The sequence below is a fragment of the Macrobrachium nipponense genome, chromosome 10, assembly GCF_015104395.2.
Source record: "Macrobrachium nipponense isolate FS-2020 chromosome 10, ASM1510439v2, whole genome shotgun sequence".
Taxonomy (NCBI): domain Eukaryota; kingdom Metazoa; phylum Arthropoda; class Malacostraca; order Decapoda; family Palaemonidae; genus Macrobrachium; species Macrobrachium nipponense.
The window spans coordinates 28,955,272-28,973,377 of record NC_087204.1 but is presented as its reverse complement, the minus strand read 5'-3'; the positions used below and the strand labels follow the sequence as shown (position 1 = coordinate 28,973,377).

General features: G+C 35.4%; 1 protein-coding gene across 5 annotated transcripts in view; it reads right to left on the bottom strand.

The window, feature by feature from the left end:
- The window catches only part of LOC135223524 (uncharacterized), a 61,920-nt gene that overhangs the window by 21,466 nt on the left and 22,348 nt on the right, over positions 1–18,106 (bottom strand). Inside the window, exons 1-2 of one of the 5 annotated variants that reach the window (XM_064261991.1) lie at positions 11,102–11,311; positions 5,807–6,399 (exon numbers count right to left, since the gene is read on the bottom strand). In XM_064261991.1, coding sequence (XP_064118061.1) covers positions 5,807–6,399; positions 11,102–11,208 — 700 coding nt within the window. In that variant the 5' untranslated portion in view covers positions 11,209–11,311. Of the gene's footprint in view, positions 1–5,806; positions 6,400–9,330; positions 9,906–11,101; positions 11,312–18,106 lie in introns of those variants that run through there. The other 4 variants (XM_064261988.1, XM_064261989.1, XM_064261990.1 and 1 more) reach the window with 4 other exon arrangements.

The following is an 18,106-nucleotide window of genomic DNA, read 5'->3' as shown; positions in this document are numbered from 1 at the left end:
AGCAAGCGCGAGTGCTCTGCTGGAACAAAGCAAGGCGTTGCCAACAAAGTTCTTTTCTCAAACAATAATTTTACGTTCGTCTTGAGATTTGTTTGGGCTTGGCAAACTTTCAATTAAAGGTACAAAGAAATATATTTTAAGCTATCGTGAGAAGAAAGGAGCTTCACTAATTTAAGATACGAAAATAAAGAAAGTTTTAGGGGGCATAGTTTTTAATACGTTTGTCAAAACATCAAACAGCGAGCAATAGGTTATCACATTCGTTGGGATAACATATGTGTGTGTATATATATAATTAAGTATTTATATGTATATATATAAGATTTATATAGTATATATAATATAATTATAAGAATATATAATATAGATATAAATATATATTATTAATAATACACGTATTGATTTATTTATTAAAATGTACTGAGCATAAATAAAACTGGTTAAAATATAATGGATATTGTCACAAGATTTTTATCCCAGATCAACTTACCTTGATTGCCTACTGATCTAACCTTAACCATCCAGGATTACCAACATAACATGGCTCAGGATTGCCAACTGCACATGAGAACCTCGCACACGGAAAGAGAAAAAATGAACTTATATACATGAGAAATCTTGAGCTTTCCTTTTTTTTTATTCTTCTAAATTGTTTTATTATTTCCTATATTTTTATCGTTCGATTTCTTTCTTTCTATTTTCCGTAATATAGTTTAAATACATCTCGCGCGAAGCGTAATCACCTGAGACAAGTCCCCGTCACTCAACTGAGTTTGTCCAGTTTTTTTTTTTTTTCTTTTTTTTTTTTTTTTTTTTTTTTTTTTTTTTTTTTTTTTTTTTTTTTTTTGCAACAAACCACGTAAATTACTCTACCAGTAACACTTTCAGTGACGTGAGTAAACGCCCTTTGTTCTGGTTTGTTATGTAACAGCCGGTGTCAATGTAAGTGTCGAATAAGCCACAATTTTCGAATGTTTATGATATAAATAATTCCCCCGTTTCTGTGTCGATTCGCTAAAAGAAGAAATCTTGGAAAACGGACCATCTGTCTCTTGGCTGACGGAAGTTATGTGGCAGGAGTGACAGAATGGTAATTCTAAAGCGTTTATTTATGTCAGGTTCGTGTCATTTTGTCAATAGAGGCATTTTGGAATCCATTTTTTTAACATTAAATCAGGAGGAATTATTTCAAAACAACGACGGAATCAGAAAAATGTTTGTCGGTAGAAAGACCAAGTTTTAGTTCTCTATAAAAGAAAATTATTGTTCCGCCTTTGTCTGTCCGTCCGCCTTCAGATTTAATCATCAACTTATGGTATCTTTTCTTTCTTCATACATAGATACATACATACATATATATATATATATATATATATATATATATATATATATATGTATATAGATATATATATAATATATATGTATATATATATATGATATATATATATATATATATATATATATATATATATATATATATATATATACATATATATATATACGTATATATATATATATATATATATATATATTACGTTTACATTGAGAGAAAGGAGAGGGTGAACTGAGTGAGGGGAAAGGCTGCATTAGTCGGCCTTGACGGAGGTTTGCAGTCCCTGAATGCTCTTATTTTCATTACTAATAATGAGGTTGACTTATTTCTCAGCCAGCGTTAGAATAAAGAATCGCAAATAGAGTTCGGGCGAAAGGCCAAGCGCCGGGACCTATGAGGTCAATCAGCGCTGAAACGTGAATTGAGAGTAGAAAGGGTTGAAAGGTGTGACAGGGAAGGGTGGAAAGTCAGATGGAAGAGAGAGAATATAAACGGAGGTACAGTGAAAGGGATGAAAGGGGGTTGCAGCTAGGTGTCTGACGAAGGGACGCTGCAAAGAACCTAGATAATAAATACCTACAGCGCACCGCGTGAGGCGCACTGACGGATTTCGCCCCTAGGGAGGCAGTCAGCTATAGCGGTTGCTTTCTTCACAGAACCATCGGCTCTCATTTCGTTCAGAACTAAAAAAAAGTGAAGTATATCTTAGTTTTACCAGACCACTGAGCTGATTAACAGCTCTCCTAGGGCTGGCCGGGAGGATTAGATATTTTTACGTGACTAGGAACCAATTGGTTACCTAGCAACGGGACCTACAGCTTATTGTGGGATCCGAACCACATTGTATCGAGAAATGAATTTCTATCACCAGAAATAAATTCCTCTGGCTCCGCGTTGACCGAGCCGAGAATCAAACTTCGGACCACCGGGTTGGTAGCCGAGCGCGAAATTCACTCGGCCAACGTGGAACTCGTTTCGAACTTCGGACCACCGGGTTGGTAGCCGAGCGCGAAATGCTCTCGGCCAACGTGGAACTCGTTCAGAACTGGATTCTTAACATTGCCCAGAGTGACTTTAGGAGAGAGCCACGAGGCGCTATCGTGCACACGATAAGGATTACCTCGATTAAAATGAAGGAAAATGTTCCTCTGTGATCAACTGAGTTTATCGCTGATAATGACAGACAGATAATATTGTTGCGGGCGTGTTTTGCTCCCCACCAGACGGTATCTGTCTTTGATCACAAGGTTATCCAATTTTATCTTTCATTTTTCCTCTCTGTTCAACTCATAACTCAATGGATGTATGATGATTTTTTTTCTTTCTGGACCGTGTGAAGAAACGCACCAGAATAACCGATGAATTTATTTCTGAAAGACATTTTCCATTTCTTATTGTTCTAACTTTTATCTCAGCGCACTGCTAGTCACTACTTTCGCCAATCTTTCATCACTCGTAAACAACATCGAATATTCTTTACTACAGTCTCAAAAGTTCTTATGTGTACGATATCACTCAACATTAACATTGGATATTTTTCAGCCTTATTTTAGTTATCTATGCAATTCAACCTAAGCAATGATAACCATGTTTATCAATATTCTATTTTAATTACCAAGTTACGTGGGAGAGAAAAGAATTGTTACGAAAATGGACCATCTAATTTAACAGTTTACATCTCAGTGCTCCTCCCTACCTTATCTGTGTTGTTTCGTCAAGACTTAGAGTCAACAACCCTATCAGACCAATCATCAGTTCAGTAGGCTCAGTTGCGTATAATTGATCTAAATGGCTTGTCAAAATTCTTACGCCTTTGGTAGGAAACATGTCCAACACCAATGCAAACCACAACCTCGAATTTATAAACAAATTGAATAATTTCAATTTGAATCTTTATTTTAATTTGGCTAGTTTTGGTGTCGTCTCTTTATTTACAAGTACCTGTAGATGATTTACTTGAATTTTTGGAGCAAGAATGAGAAAGTTATGGTATTCCTTCAACTGGAGCAAACCTGGGTTACGTATCAAGGATAGTAAGTTTTGTTTTAATGGCGAATCTTTTTTTTTTTTTTTTTTTGTACAAAAGTTCGGCATGGTTATGGGTAATCCCTTATCTCTTGTCCTTAGTAGCATTTACATTGAATTTTTTCTGTATTTGGCAGTTCACGAAAATCTCCAAGAATTTTTTATTAAGCTAAATAATCTAGTCCCTTCTATAAAATTTACTGTCAAGGGAGAAAGCATGCAATTTGAATTTTCTTGGTGTGACAGTCCACCTTTTCAGTCTCTCGAAAATCAACTAACATTGCCGCTTGTGTTCATTTTTATTCCATTCACCGTCACATAATAAAATCTCTGTTTTTTCTTGGATGTTCCACCTACAGTCTTCCTGTACTCATTTTTTTTTACACCTGTGAAATAACTATCAGGTACAAATGGAAACGCAGATACAGTTTGTAGATATTTAGCGAAGGTCGAGAGAGAGGAAAATGAAAAACTTGGAAGAAAACATTCTCTGAATATCATTTGTATTTTACATTTATATCCATTGCATTGTGAAATGGGGTTATATCTTACAAAGGCTTACACAATTTCATATAACACTATTACTATTGCATTTGCACAAATGGTCATTTTTAAATAGCTCTCCTAGGTATTTTCATTTAAGTAATTAAAAATTATAATTACGTTCTTTTCAACCAATTCAGACGACAATCTCTCTCTCTCTCTCTCTCTCTCTCTCTCTCTCTCTCTCTCTCTCCATTTACCGTATCTGTTTATCTACCTATAAATCTAACTATCAGGTACTTTTAATTAAGCCGCATGTAAAGTTCGTTTGAATAGATTTGATGAAAGGTGTGGCAATTACTCCATACCATTCACCAATGTGAAAACAGAATAGCTTCCAGAGGAAGATAGAAGGGCAAAAATATTCAACTTCAAAGCTATGCGGTAAAGACTATGAAGTATCTCAAAGTAAAACACATTTTTAGTATCAGTCAGCAGTTAACATTGGCGCATGCGTCTAAAAGATCGAGTCTTTGGTAACCTTGAAAGAGACTGTGCCACATTGTATCTGACCACAACACATAAATTCTGCACTTACTTTAGGCCTTCGCTTCGGGCATCCATGTTCAGGATCCGCCCTCCCACTTTGGGTAAATGAGAGAAATGACGCCATTTCTCTTTGCCGGCTGTCCATTTCACCAGCATCTTCTGTCCCCCGGGCAACAATTCAGCTTCTCAGCCGTCAGACCTCAGCCCTGCAGAGTGCGACGGGTGGTTTTCAGTACAGCTCCCAGAGGGACTTCGTGAGACCTCATCATGGATTTCCACGATTGATTCCAGAGGCCTTGAAGCCACCTTGTATTCTGCAGATAGGCATCTTTTGGAAGTGACTGGACTTTGCAAATACGCCGCAGTTTGGTATGCGAGTCTGTCCTCTGTGCTGTCATTATACTTTCCTGGGGAATCTTGTTGTACTGTGAGGTCTCCTTCATCTTCGTCTGATAAATAGACGTCGTCACTAGATTTCCACTTCACGCTGTCGCCCGACCTCCTTCTTGATAACCTTGCTGGTGCACCATCAAGACTGTCTCCTGACCCCCTTCTCAAAATACTTATTGGTCCATCGACCAGATTGTCACCCGATTGTCTCCTGTAAAAATTGTCGCCTGACGACCTTCTCAAGATGCCGTTCCCCGATCCATTATCTAAGCGGTCACCAGATCTTTTTAAAATGGTGATTGATACCATTCTTTTCCTCTTAGCCAATGGTCTACGAGCTGAACTTCCCCCTGACGACCTCAACATGTCTACTGGTCTTTCATCCAGGCTGTCGCCTGAGCATCTTCTTAAAATGCTCACTGGCCCATCGAGACTGTCACCTGACTGTCTTCTCTCACTGTCTCTAGAGGTACTTTCTTGGCTGTCGTCTGACTGACGTCTGAAAAGGCCCTTCAGTCCCCGGAGGTTCACAGTTGGTGACTTATGATGCAGAACGCTTGAAACACTTTCAAGAGTGTCATTTGATGGTCTTCTTGAAGAGTCACCTGATTCACCGCTATCGTCAATCTTTGTCTCTGATAAGTAATCAAAGTAGTCAATGTTTTTCAGTTCCTCAGAATTCCAGGGCATACCAATGCTTTTCCTTGTTTTCCCGTCACTGCTGTCGTCTTCACTACAGGCTGATTCCTCATCTTCTTCCTCTGGTTTACATGGCATTAATAACCTCTGAAAACACTTGGCGTGTCGCAAGTGTGTTCTCGTGATCAAGCACAGAATTAGCTGGCAGCAGATGCACAAGGCAGCTACGCTGATAATTAAAATTGCTTCCCAGGATTGAAAAAAATCTGTAAATTATATAAAAGCAGATTTAATACCTCAGTCCAAACTGAGTTACATCTTTTGAGAAAAGGAAAAATCTAAACATAAAACAAACCTCTAAGAGAAACACAAAGTTAGTTCATTTACCTTCTAAAGGAGAGATAGTCGACGTAGAAGTTAACGCTGAAGTCACGGTAGAGCTCAGTTCAGATACCCCTGGACTTGAGTGAAGTTCTTTGGTTTGAATCACTACGTTAAAACTTTTACCACTCTCACTATGGGACCCATTCAAGATTAAGTTTTGCTGCAGATAGGCTTTAGTTCCATCATCTACAGTGAATCTATCTTTTGATGTCTCGCTACGTGTTAGCCTGATTTGGCTTCCTCGTGGAAATATTTTAGAAAAGTTGGTATTATGATGAGAAACAGCCACTTTTGAGTTAGATTCTGGAATGACATTATCTGAATGTTCCAGACTCATGATTTGCCTGCTGAGGCTTAAGACAATGCCAGATTGTGCTGCAGGGTCTTCAGGTTTCTGTGGATATATAGCGTCATTACCGATAAATGGCTTTCTTTCTCTTCCAAACATTGTGTAGATACTTTGTACTGGAGTTATCACAGCTTTTGCATCTTCGAAGTTCCTGGTCATCCCCGATAATGCAGTGTTGACTAGCCCAAATATAAATAATTTTAGCAGATAATCTGCATAAAGCATGATATTGACTGCAGAATATCTCCTGAAAGTAAAAGTTCCAACATTAGAAGAGCAGTTTTATTTGCAAACTTATGCCTATCTTTTCCTTACTACTCAGAGTGGCTTTTTTCTCCAGTAAAAACCAAACATATTTTGGTAACTTTTGCAATTTGAAGGATATGTCAACTACAGTCTGAACTTATCAAGATAAAAGACAACACAGTGCCTTACTTATGAGTCCTCAGTGAATGAAAATGTATGCGAAAACCTCAACAAGGTCAGGCATAATGAGTCACGCCATCATGACAACAACAGTGAATATAGGTGATTTTTAAGGGACATTTGTTTGTTTGTATGCAACCAGTGACTACCCACTCTTCTCACAGAGTAAACTCGTGCTGTGGAACCTTGCAAAAATCACATGAAGCTTCCAGCCTCACTCTCTCTGTATGTTCATTGTCTCTTTTTCATCAAAAGGAGAAAAGGAATTTCCAATCATTTTTGTCCATATGAATAATTTAAGCTGCAACCTTAAAAAACCTCTTGACCACTATGTAGAGTTTCAGTATTCGGGGTTCTAGGCCTATCATGAAGATGGACTTGATAAGGATTGACTGTCATCATATGAATCGTTGAATGAATTCTGGAGATCAGTGGAGCTTTTGGGAACCTGAAAATATTAACATGAAAAGACCGTGAACGCCGAAACGTTGATCAAGCTAAATGATTTATCTTTTATTTTTGATAAATGATGGGAAGGGTCTACATAAGTCGCCGTCAGCTAGTGCCTAAGGCAAGCGACAAAATCAAAGTTTTAACTGCAAACAGTCTTTCATTCCCTACAATGTAAGACTTTGGGACAGTCTTGCTTCTAGTATCATGTTTGCTTTTATCCTTCTACATAAAATGTATTTACATTTTTCAGTGTATAACACAGATACTATAGTGTTAATAATTTCCGCGTTTAACTAGCACAAAATCTTAAACAAGGAAATGCAGAGTAACTTAAAATACATGGTATATTATCAACACAACAACTTTGCAATAATGTTCAACCATTGCTATCAATTTGAATGAGACTGGTACGCTAGTTCAGTATAATAAAGAGGCTGTAAATACGATTACAAACAACTATACAACCATTGCCTTATGGTTTTTTATTGACCTCTGTTAATGTCTATGTCTTATTTGTTCAGTTCATTATATACTTTTTATTTACTAGTTTCTTCTCTGTTTTCTCTTTCTTTACTCAAATCATTCTATTTTGATGGAGCTCTTATTGTATTTAAGGCTTGTAATAATAATAATAATAATAATAATAATAATAATAAATAATAATAATAATAATAATATAATAATAATAATATTGTCTATTTTCCTTACAATTCGCTTCTCAGGCTCAGCGATGTTTCTGAGTAACTGGCTTATATTCATATTGGGAATTTTCAAAAATTATAAATGCTGAAGGAATCTTTTATTAGAACAAGATATCAGGTCCAGGTCAAGCAGGGGTCGTCCGTCAGTGCTGGTATTATTCCGGAATAATACCAGCACTGACGACGACCCCTGCTTGACCTGGACCTGATACCTTGTTCTAATAAAAGATTCCTTCAGCATTTATAATTTTTGAAAATTCCCAATATGAATATTGGCCAGTTACTCAGAAACATCGCTGAGCCTGAGAAGCGAATTGTAAGACAAATAGAAAAGTAATAATAATAATAATAATAATAATAATAATAATAATAGTAATAATGATAATAATAATAATAATAATAATAATAATAATAATAATAATAATAATAATAATAATAATAATACATTCTTTGGAAGCTTGAATTTCAAGTCATTGGCCCCTTTAGCCTTACTCCACATAATAGGGTTCATCTTCTGAATAGTAATAATTTGTTAGATGATCAATTCATTTCGATTAATTGTGACAAGAATTTTGGAATGGCTAAAGTACATTTATCAGATGAGTCATAAATTTTATTTTAAAAATTATACAAAAAATACCTGGCATCACGTGCATCTATAACAGACAAATAAACATAAATAAGTGTGTACATGTGCATTAAAGAACGTATCTGAACAAGGAGTGATCCGACCTCCATCTTACTCTGGGCGTTTGCTAAAATCTACGGTCAAATACAGCGTCGTTTCACCGATGAAAATTAAAATAAATAAGATATATTTTATTAGAAATTATTTTTCTGTACTGTTTAACATCCACATTATTTATTTCTTTTTACATTTTCATTCTAATAAATAAATCATAAATATCCTATCCTAAAGTTCCCGTGTCTTTAACTCAACGCGAAACACCTTTTTCACATCTTTTTAGGCTTTTCCATAGACCTTTCCTAACCCCTTCCCCTCCCAACAACAACAACAAAGTAGTAGTTAGTAGGCTTGCTCGCCGAGTAAGCGAAAATGCATGATGCTAGGGTATGCATTATGTTTACACATACACACACACACACACACACACACACACACATTAGCGTTATCTGGTGTAAATTATAGTTATCAGTCTATCAGCACATGATAAAGGGTCGCTTAATTTAAACAACGTTGTCTCCTCATTATGCATTTTCTGTCAAGTTAGCTAGGTTATGAAAAATTAATGTAGGCTACTTTTTTTACACTCTATGCTGTGCTAGCTATGTGCTAATACTATGCTAGCTATACTGTGTTATGCTAGCCATACTCTGCTGTGCTTGCCATACTGCGCTACAATAGCAAAAATTAATAAAACTGGCCTTCATTAATACCGGTAATGAAGCTTCAGGACACATGAATCAAAAGACTAAAACCTTCCTCACTGAAATAAATGTATCCACTAACACTAGAAGCAGTAGTGGCGGTAGTAGACCTAGTCTGGATTTGCCTTTGAAACGGCTCCCCTGCTTGAAGGAAACACAAGTAGTAATCCTTCTAAACGCAGTAACCCCTCGTTCCACCATCCGCTCACCTTCTCTCAGACGCCTCAAACACTTTCAGAAACCACCTTTTGTTGCTTCTTCTTCAGGAGTTTCATTGCACGAAGCTAGAGCGTTCTGACTCGGTCCGACTGGCTCGCCTGATTGAGAGCCAGCCACAGTGACGATCCGTCTCTGCCTTATCTCACGGTCCATCTCGGGGGAAAACAACGCGTTATCAAAACTAAGAAGAAGAAGAAGAAGAAGAAGAAGAAGAAGAAGAAGAAGAAGAAGACGAAAAAGAAGAAGAAGAAGAAGAAGACCTAATAAGTGGGAAAAATACTTCTGTTCCTAGATCTGATAAGAAAGGGATGTTGCATATTCAGCTGCCTTTAGTTTGAAGTGTCTTGGAGCCACGATAAATGGAACAGTGCATTTATTATATGAAGTGGAGTTTTTATAAGAGGAAAAATTGATGCTGGGACGTAAGAGAAAACTATCAAGCAGCTTTTTTCTCTTAGATATCGTCAGTGATAGTACCTTCAATGCTCCTTGTAGAACAAGGGCAAGTGAACGTCGGCCTATTTAAACAAAAACTAAATCAAGAATGGTTAAGTGTGAATTCTAGTCAAGATTATTATAAAATGATACTGTCTTAAATAAGTTTCATTTTACAAGACTATGTAATATTAGTAAATGTTAAAATAAAATTTTAAAAATCCATCGTATATCATGCTACCTTGAATATGTTCCATTTTGCAAGGACAAATGATAGTCAGGCGCGCATAGGAAAAAAATATAAAACATTATATTAACCATGAACTCTGCTCAGTCTTATGTTCAATGATACTACCTCTAATTATTGATGCTATTGCTGATAAGCTTAAAAAACACAGTGATAATCACTTCCAAAGATCACCATTGTTCTTTCTCAGTAATTTTCCATTCGTAATTGTTAGTACCAAGTTGCTGTTTCTTCTCTTCATTGCTAATTTTTCTCTTTTGAGCTTTCTTTATGTTAGGTGGGTTCGATTAATAATAATAATAATAATAATAATAATAATAATAATAATAATAATAATAATAATAATAATAATAATAATACCTCCCTAAAAGAGGGACTCCTTCAAAATAAGAACAATAAGTAAAAGCATTAATGATCAATAGACCTAACACTAGCCTTATAAAAAGTGCCTAGTCTTCAGTGCATTCTATTTTTTTTTTTCCCTTAATGAATGCACCCTACCTAAAGTAATCATTACCGTGGCACCCCTTCTTCACAATCCCACCTTATCGCATATATATATATATATATATATATATATATATATATATATAGTATATATATATATATATATGTATGTATGTATGTATGTGTTAATATATTACAGTAGCCACACTGATAATAATCATATTAAGATCTCTGCAAACTATGATTTATTATTATTATTATATATATTTTTTTTTTACAAATGTTCATTGAGATGAGCTACCTAAGACAAAATTCATGACAATCTTGTGACACGGGTGCCACGGCATCCGGTTTGAGAATCAATGGCTCTAGACCATGAAGAAGGTTCAACACAGGCATAAACATGAGAGAAAAAAAACAGGCTTAGGATAAGATGGTATAGGCCTTTTATAGGTGTTTTTGGCACGAAATTAACCTCAAAAGTGTCCCAGTTACGTGATAAACGATTTGTTGCTAAGCCTAGGCGTATCTTTAACCTTTCTCTCTCTCTCCAACGTAGCCTAAGATCATCTGTACCAATTCCAACACGAGAGGCATTGATAAAATAGTACTACCCTTGAAGTATTACTTACGTTTTCTGTTGCGCAATAAGAGAAGTTTTCTGTTGAAACTTGCAACGCTCTTGGCTCTCATAAATGTGAGAACTCCCACTGCAGGATCGTTTGTTGCATAAAGACATTAATCATTCTGGTGGACGGTCTCGTTTGAAGTGTGTGTAATCTAATTTTTTTCAGTTTCGAAATTCGGGAATGTTCTAAATAACGTTTATATCTATTTCATGACCAATTTCATCACAAGCTCATTTTTCGTTTATATCTTTTATATATATATATATATATATATATATATATATATATATATATATATATATATATATATAGTATATATGTATAATTTTATTTATCCCATAATAATCTATTTCATGTCTATCTAAGCACTGAATGGTCCAACTGATTTTGCTGAGTCTCTCTCTCTCTCTCTCTCTTCTTCTTCTTCTTCTTCTTCTTAAGCAGGGACACGGGTCTTTATCAGAAATCCTTATCCAATAATGACCTTTTAATCGGCTGATTTATCTGAAAAAAGTCATAAGAAATTAGTGGCCGTCCTCTTGATCTTATCGAAACGTTATTATCTAACCTGATTTATCGTCTGGGGCGCTGGCAGGTTTCTGCATATATATATATATATATATATATATATATATATATATATATATATATATATATATATATATATATAAATATATGCAGAAACCTGCCAACGCCCAGACGATAAATCAGGTTAGATAATAACGTTAGATAATAACGTATATATACATATACTATATATATATATATATATATATATATATATATATATACATATATATATATATAATATATATATATATATATATATATATATATATACGGCCTACAGGCCTTTGTGAGCCATTGCAATATTGGTATTACCTGCCTTTGCGAGAGATTTTCATACCTTTATCTGGCAAGATTCACCAGTGAATGAATAAAATGGCCATTTAGCGCACGATAAACTTCCTAATTTTCAAATATTTCTGGGTACGATCTACAATAAAATCTGTTTAGAATCCAGCAATGGATGGGCATTAAAAAGTCCATGATATCGAAATGATTAGGTTTAATTGCTACTGTAAACAAGTATTAATCCCATAAATAAGTTTATCAACTAGAATATTAAGCTCAGGCTCAAGTGTAATATCTGCTTTAATAATAGTCCGTGATTGTCCTTAAACATTGTCTTATCGTGAAGTAGATAATTTTGTATTCAGTCAAAGTCATCAATTATATTTTTGTTCTCAAAGCGTATTTCCCAACAAGGATAATCGCACTTTAAAAGGCATATTGAACAACATCTTTGCTTGCCATTGTCTTCTCGCGTGAACAAAGAAGACGCTCGTTTTGGGGGCAAAAGCGACATAACGGGCGACTTCGATTTTGCCGCCAAAAACAACTACGTCAAGGTGGTCAAAAATATCGGGATATGTGTTTGTTTTTTCGTTGTCCAATTAATATGATGTTAGTCCAAATCATTCATTCGACTCTTAATAGATATATCTATTAAAAACACAAACTCGTATGCGCACTATGAATCTTCGTAAAGAAAGGCTAGGATCTAATGTCACGCTACGCAGAACGGAAATCGGACGCTACGAGTGAATGTCTTCACAGAAGGACACCTCCCCATCACAGCTAAGTGGATGAGTCACTCACAGGACCTCTCCAATGTAATGGTCGCTTCGGTACGGGGGAGCATTGGTCGATAAAAATATATAACTGCAGTGCGTGAGGGTATTCAGAATCTCTGTCGAGTGGCACCGTAGTAGTTTGTAATGATTTGTCGCTGCTTTGAACCAGACAGGAATATTTGTTGCTCGGCAAAAGATGATGTCGACTTCTGTAGACGTATAGGTCTACCAGACGTCCGAGAACGAAGTGGAAAGTTAACCTTGAATTTGGCGAGACCGGTTTATGAAAGTGCGTGATGTATTCAGTTCTCTCTCTCTCTCTCTCTATCCATTAGGCTGATATTTCTAGCCGCCATTCACATGCTGAGTCGAATTGCTCCCGAGAAGGGAACAGCCGATGATGATGTCGATCGACCTTGACTTTATTAGCTTACATCTCCCTCGCCACCTCTCTCTCTCTCTCTCTCTCTCTCTCTCTCTCTCTCTCTCTCTCTCGCTGTCTTTTCTATACAAATATGCATTATCAAATTTAAGAGAGTACCAGGTACTGAAGCCTTTCATTATTCTTTCGAACACTTGCTGTATATTTGGTCACGTGATCCTGCTGAAGGTATAGCGCTCGCGCACACACACATACATACATACATACATACACACACATATATATATATATATATAATATATATATATAGAGAGAGAGAGAGAGAGAGAGAGAGAGAGAGAGAGAGAGAGAGAGAAATATGGTGGACGGATACTTAAATATCGTTAAATTCGATTGCGAGAAGGGCATCAATAATTCAGTACTCAGACCCTTCAATTCTTCAATATATTTACTTTTACTTAAAAGTCAATGTTTGCGGGAAGTTCAGATGAACACAGCGCTGTAACGCATTTCCACGTAATTGTGTCCTACAGTTTCGCTGTAACGCTCAGGGAGAAGAACAGGATTTTCAACGCGTTCGTTTTGTAATGCTGGTACATAAATAGTACTACTTATTGCGTTTTAGGTAGACTCTAAGAAAAGGGTTGACCTCATAGCCGACTTACTAACTATCAAGCACTTGTTTAAGTGCTTCGGTTAACGGAGATCGTAGGATTTAAAAGAGCTTAGCATTGAACCCTGGACCTCTCGCTAATGAAGCGAGTGTCACTACCACTTGACCACGAGGGACAAACATATATATAAATATATATGTATTTATGTGCTGGAATTACTGTAATTTGAAATTTACCCTTTATCAAAACCTAAAGCCATTCTTACTTTATCTATTACGCGAAGAAGACAAAGTCTCTTCTTGTAAATGTTCGTGTTCTTGTTGACAATGAAGTAAAATTCCTTGGATTGACTTGCACGCAAGCCTCTGAGGCTAATATTGAATTTAGGAGAGAGAGAGAGAGAGAGAGAGAGAGAGAGAGAGAGAGAGAGACGAGAGAGAGAGGAAGAGAGGTAGAGAGAGAGAGAGAGAGAGAGAGAGAGAGAGCAATAAATAATCTACACAAAGACAGTGGCAGAGATCATTCGGTCTAGAGGAAAAGAGCTTGACATTTGATCCCCAAGGACTCACTCTTGTGAATGACTATTTTTGTTGTCAAATCCGTGCTCCCGTCTACCATGGAATGTTTCTGTCGCTGAACATAGGCGCACCTAACGTATATTTCAGACCTGCAGATAAAACAGAAACAAACAGACATACAGAAGACAACTGTAGGCAAAAAGATTGGCTCCATACACGTCTAGCTCCACACAAAGATAGGCCGATATTGAAATTATTGAAATGAGTTTCGTTCAAACAGAGGACGAATAGGCTTGATATCTATCGTAAGAGAGAGAGAGAGAGAGAGAGAGAGAGAGAGAGGAGAAAATAATCGAATCAATCTAAAGGATAGCCTATCCAAAGGACGCAGCTCTGGGAAACGTGAATGATGGAGTATGTGGCATTTCTGAGCCGGGCTATTAAGCCCTCTCTAACCGCGACCCTGAAGTAGACTCATAAAATTTTAAAATCCTTATTACTCTGCGTTCTGTGGCTTCTTTTAGTTTTCTATTTCTTTTTTAAACATTAGGAATGCATTTCGCTTTTGTATTATTCATGAAGATGATGTTCGCATGCCCCACTTATAAAAGGAAAGATGTTTTTTGTTTGTATGTTCGTATGAGTGCATGGGTACTTAGACCGATATATTTTTTACACATCGTAAATTAATCCCAAAATACATTATTACTTTACGCAAAGATATATCCCAAAGCCACACGATACAATTGAATTCCTAAAACATTCATGGTCGAGAAACAAAAGACCAAATAACAAAAGTACGATACAAGGCCACCTCACCCATTACCATGACGCGAACACCGACATCCGAATTCTGTAATGTCGAAGTAAATCAATATACATAATGCAAAAGCATTACGATATTTTTCAAAGTTATGAGATGGATTTTAGGCAAACAGCTCGTTGTACTTGCACGCGATCGTAAGCAGAATGTCACCTGCTCTCTAAAATTACACACACACATACATACATATAGTACGTTCGTATGTATGTATGTATATACATAAATGGGATGAGGTTAACCTTGTGTCACTTCTGCAGCAATGCCCTGAATTTTTTTTTATCTTTTATTTAAAAAATTACATTTTAAAGTTCATTTCACAAATCAATACGCATACAATATATGTATTTTTTTATAGATAAATATACTTAAATTTACTATGTATATTGACTTGAAATTCAAGCTTCCAAAGAATATGGTGCTCATTTGATAAGAAGTAACAGATGGTAACAGGTAATAGTGATAGACAACAGGTAATAGGCAACAGTCTAGACAAATACATAATTAGTTATCATTATACAAAACTGTCCAGTAGGAGCCTACATAGATCTCCGCCTTGGGAAATACAAAAGTGAAAAACTAAATTATCAGCAATGAAAACCAAGTTAAAGAAAGTGAATTGGCTTTGTTATGTTATTACCTACAGAATACGGAAGTACTTAGTTTGAAAGTGATATTGCAATGCTATACAGTCGCATTAATAGTGTAATAATTTCATCAATTTTCCAGTATTTTCGTATTTTTGATAAGGTATGGGTTCAAACATCACGTAACAAAATAATACATTAAGCTACCGCTAACTGCAATGCTCAATAGATCATGTATATATATATATATATATATATATATAATATATATATATATATCAGTGTAATATCATATAATCATATATATTATATATATATGTATATATATAATATATATAGATATCTATAGTATATATATATGTATATATATAAATATGATATATATATATATATATATATATATATATATATATATAGCTTAGTGCCAGGAGCCAGGAGTCAATCCACATCAATAATCATCAATGAAGGGAAGAGGACACACACAGATGTACATGCTGTCTTTATTGCGAAGTTTCGTAATTATCAAATTAATTACATCATCAGGCTGTTAAAATGAAAAATAAGATTCCTAGTAAAATTGTAAAAACAAAACTAAAAATTAAAAATTCAGAAATGCAAAAGCTAAAAAAATATTCTTAAGTGTACAAAATATACACATTAAAATTATGGAAATTAGATTATTTAGAAGGACATACATTAAAATGAAAGATAAGTGAACATAAAATAATAAAAAATTGACAAAAATGGAAATCAGCAGTGAACAGTTACAGAACAAGAAGTTAAGGACCGACCTAGAGGAGTGACAGCGTTAAACTAAACGTAAACATAAAAACATAAATAAACAACACAAGTCAAGACAAATACAGAGGGGAGGAAGACATATGGGTGTTCAACGACGGAACAAGTTGTTTAATAGAAATTCTAGAATAACAAGGTCCTGCGGGTTGGTGGTATGGCCTAAAATACAGAAGTCTTTATTATTCGATATATGTTTTACACATTTTGGAGTGATTTCTAATATTGGAGTGTTCGGTTTGCAATCCTGCTGCCAGCACGGAAGCTTATGCCACGATGAGAATCGATACGCACCTTAAGGAGTCTGCTGGTGGATCCCACATAGGTCCCTGTTTGACATTCAGGGCAAGTATTTTTATAAATAACACCAGAGGACATATAAGGCGATAATCGCTCCTTCGAGGTAAAGAGGGAACCGATGGTGAAAGGGTTCTTAGGGATTCATTTTACGTCTATGGCATGAAAATGTTCCTGAAAGATTTCTGTGAACTTTTTGTGAAATTTGATGTCATGGGTAAATGGAAAGCATGCATAGAACTTCATTTTTGGGACAGTTAAAACTTTTGGTTTAACAATGAAATGTTTTTTTTCAGTAGTTGATCTAATTTCCTATAAACTAGCTTAGCAGGGAAACAGTTATTGTTAAAAAAGTCAATTAAAAATGTTATTTCATTATGGAAAAGGATCCAGTTCGACGTAATGACAAGTACTCGGTGGAGAAGTGTAGAAACAGAGTTGGACTTAAAATTAAAAAAGCAAGAGCTATAAAAGTTGGTACCAAGTCCAGTAAAAGTTTTCTTCCTAAAAATCGTGGTATTAAAACAGTCGTTTTCTCTGAAAACTAAAACGTCCAGGAATGGTAGACGGTCGTTCGCCTCTTTTTCGATCGTCAGCTTCATATTCACTTTTAAATATACTTGCCCTGAATGTCAAACAGGGACCTATGTGGCATCCGCATCCACTAGCAGACTCCTTAAGGTGCGTATCGATTCTCATCGTGGCATAAGCTTCCGTACTGGCAGCAAGATTACAAACCCGGAACACACTCCAATATTAGAAATCACTCCAAAATGTGTAAAACATATATCGATAATAAAGACTTCTGTATTTTAGGCAATACCACCAACCCACAGGACCTTATTATTCTAGAATATCTCTTGTTGAAGACCCATATGTCTTCCTCCCCTCTGTATTTGCCTTGACTTGTGTTGTTTATTTATGTTTTCATGTTTACGTTTAGTTTAACGCTGTCACTCCTCTAGGTCGGTCCTTAACTTCTTGTTCTGTAACTGTTCACTGCTGCTTTCAATTTTTGTCAATTTTTGCTTATTTTATGTTCATTTATCTTTCATTTTAATGTATGTCCTTTTAAATAATTTAATTTCCTTAATTTTAATGTGTATATTTTGTACACTTAAGAATATTTTTTAGCTGTTGCATTTCTGAATTTTTAGTTTTGTTTTTACAATTTTACTAGGAATCTTATTTTTCCTTTTAACAGCCTGATGATGTAATTAATTTGATAATTACGAAACTTCGCAATAAAGACAACATGTAAATCTGTGTATGTCCTCTTCCCTTTCATTGATGATTATATATATTATGTATATATATATATATAATATATATATTATATAGATATAATATATTATTAT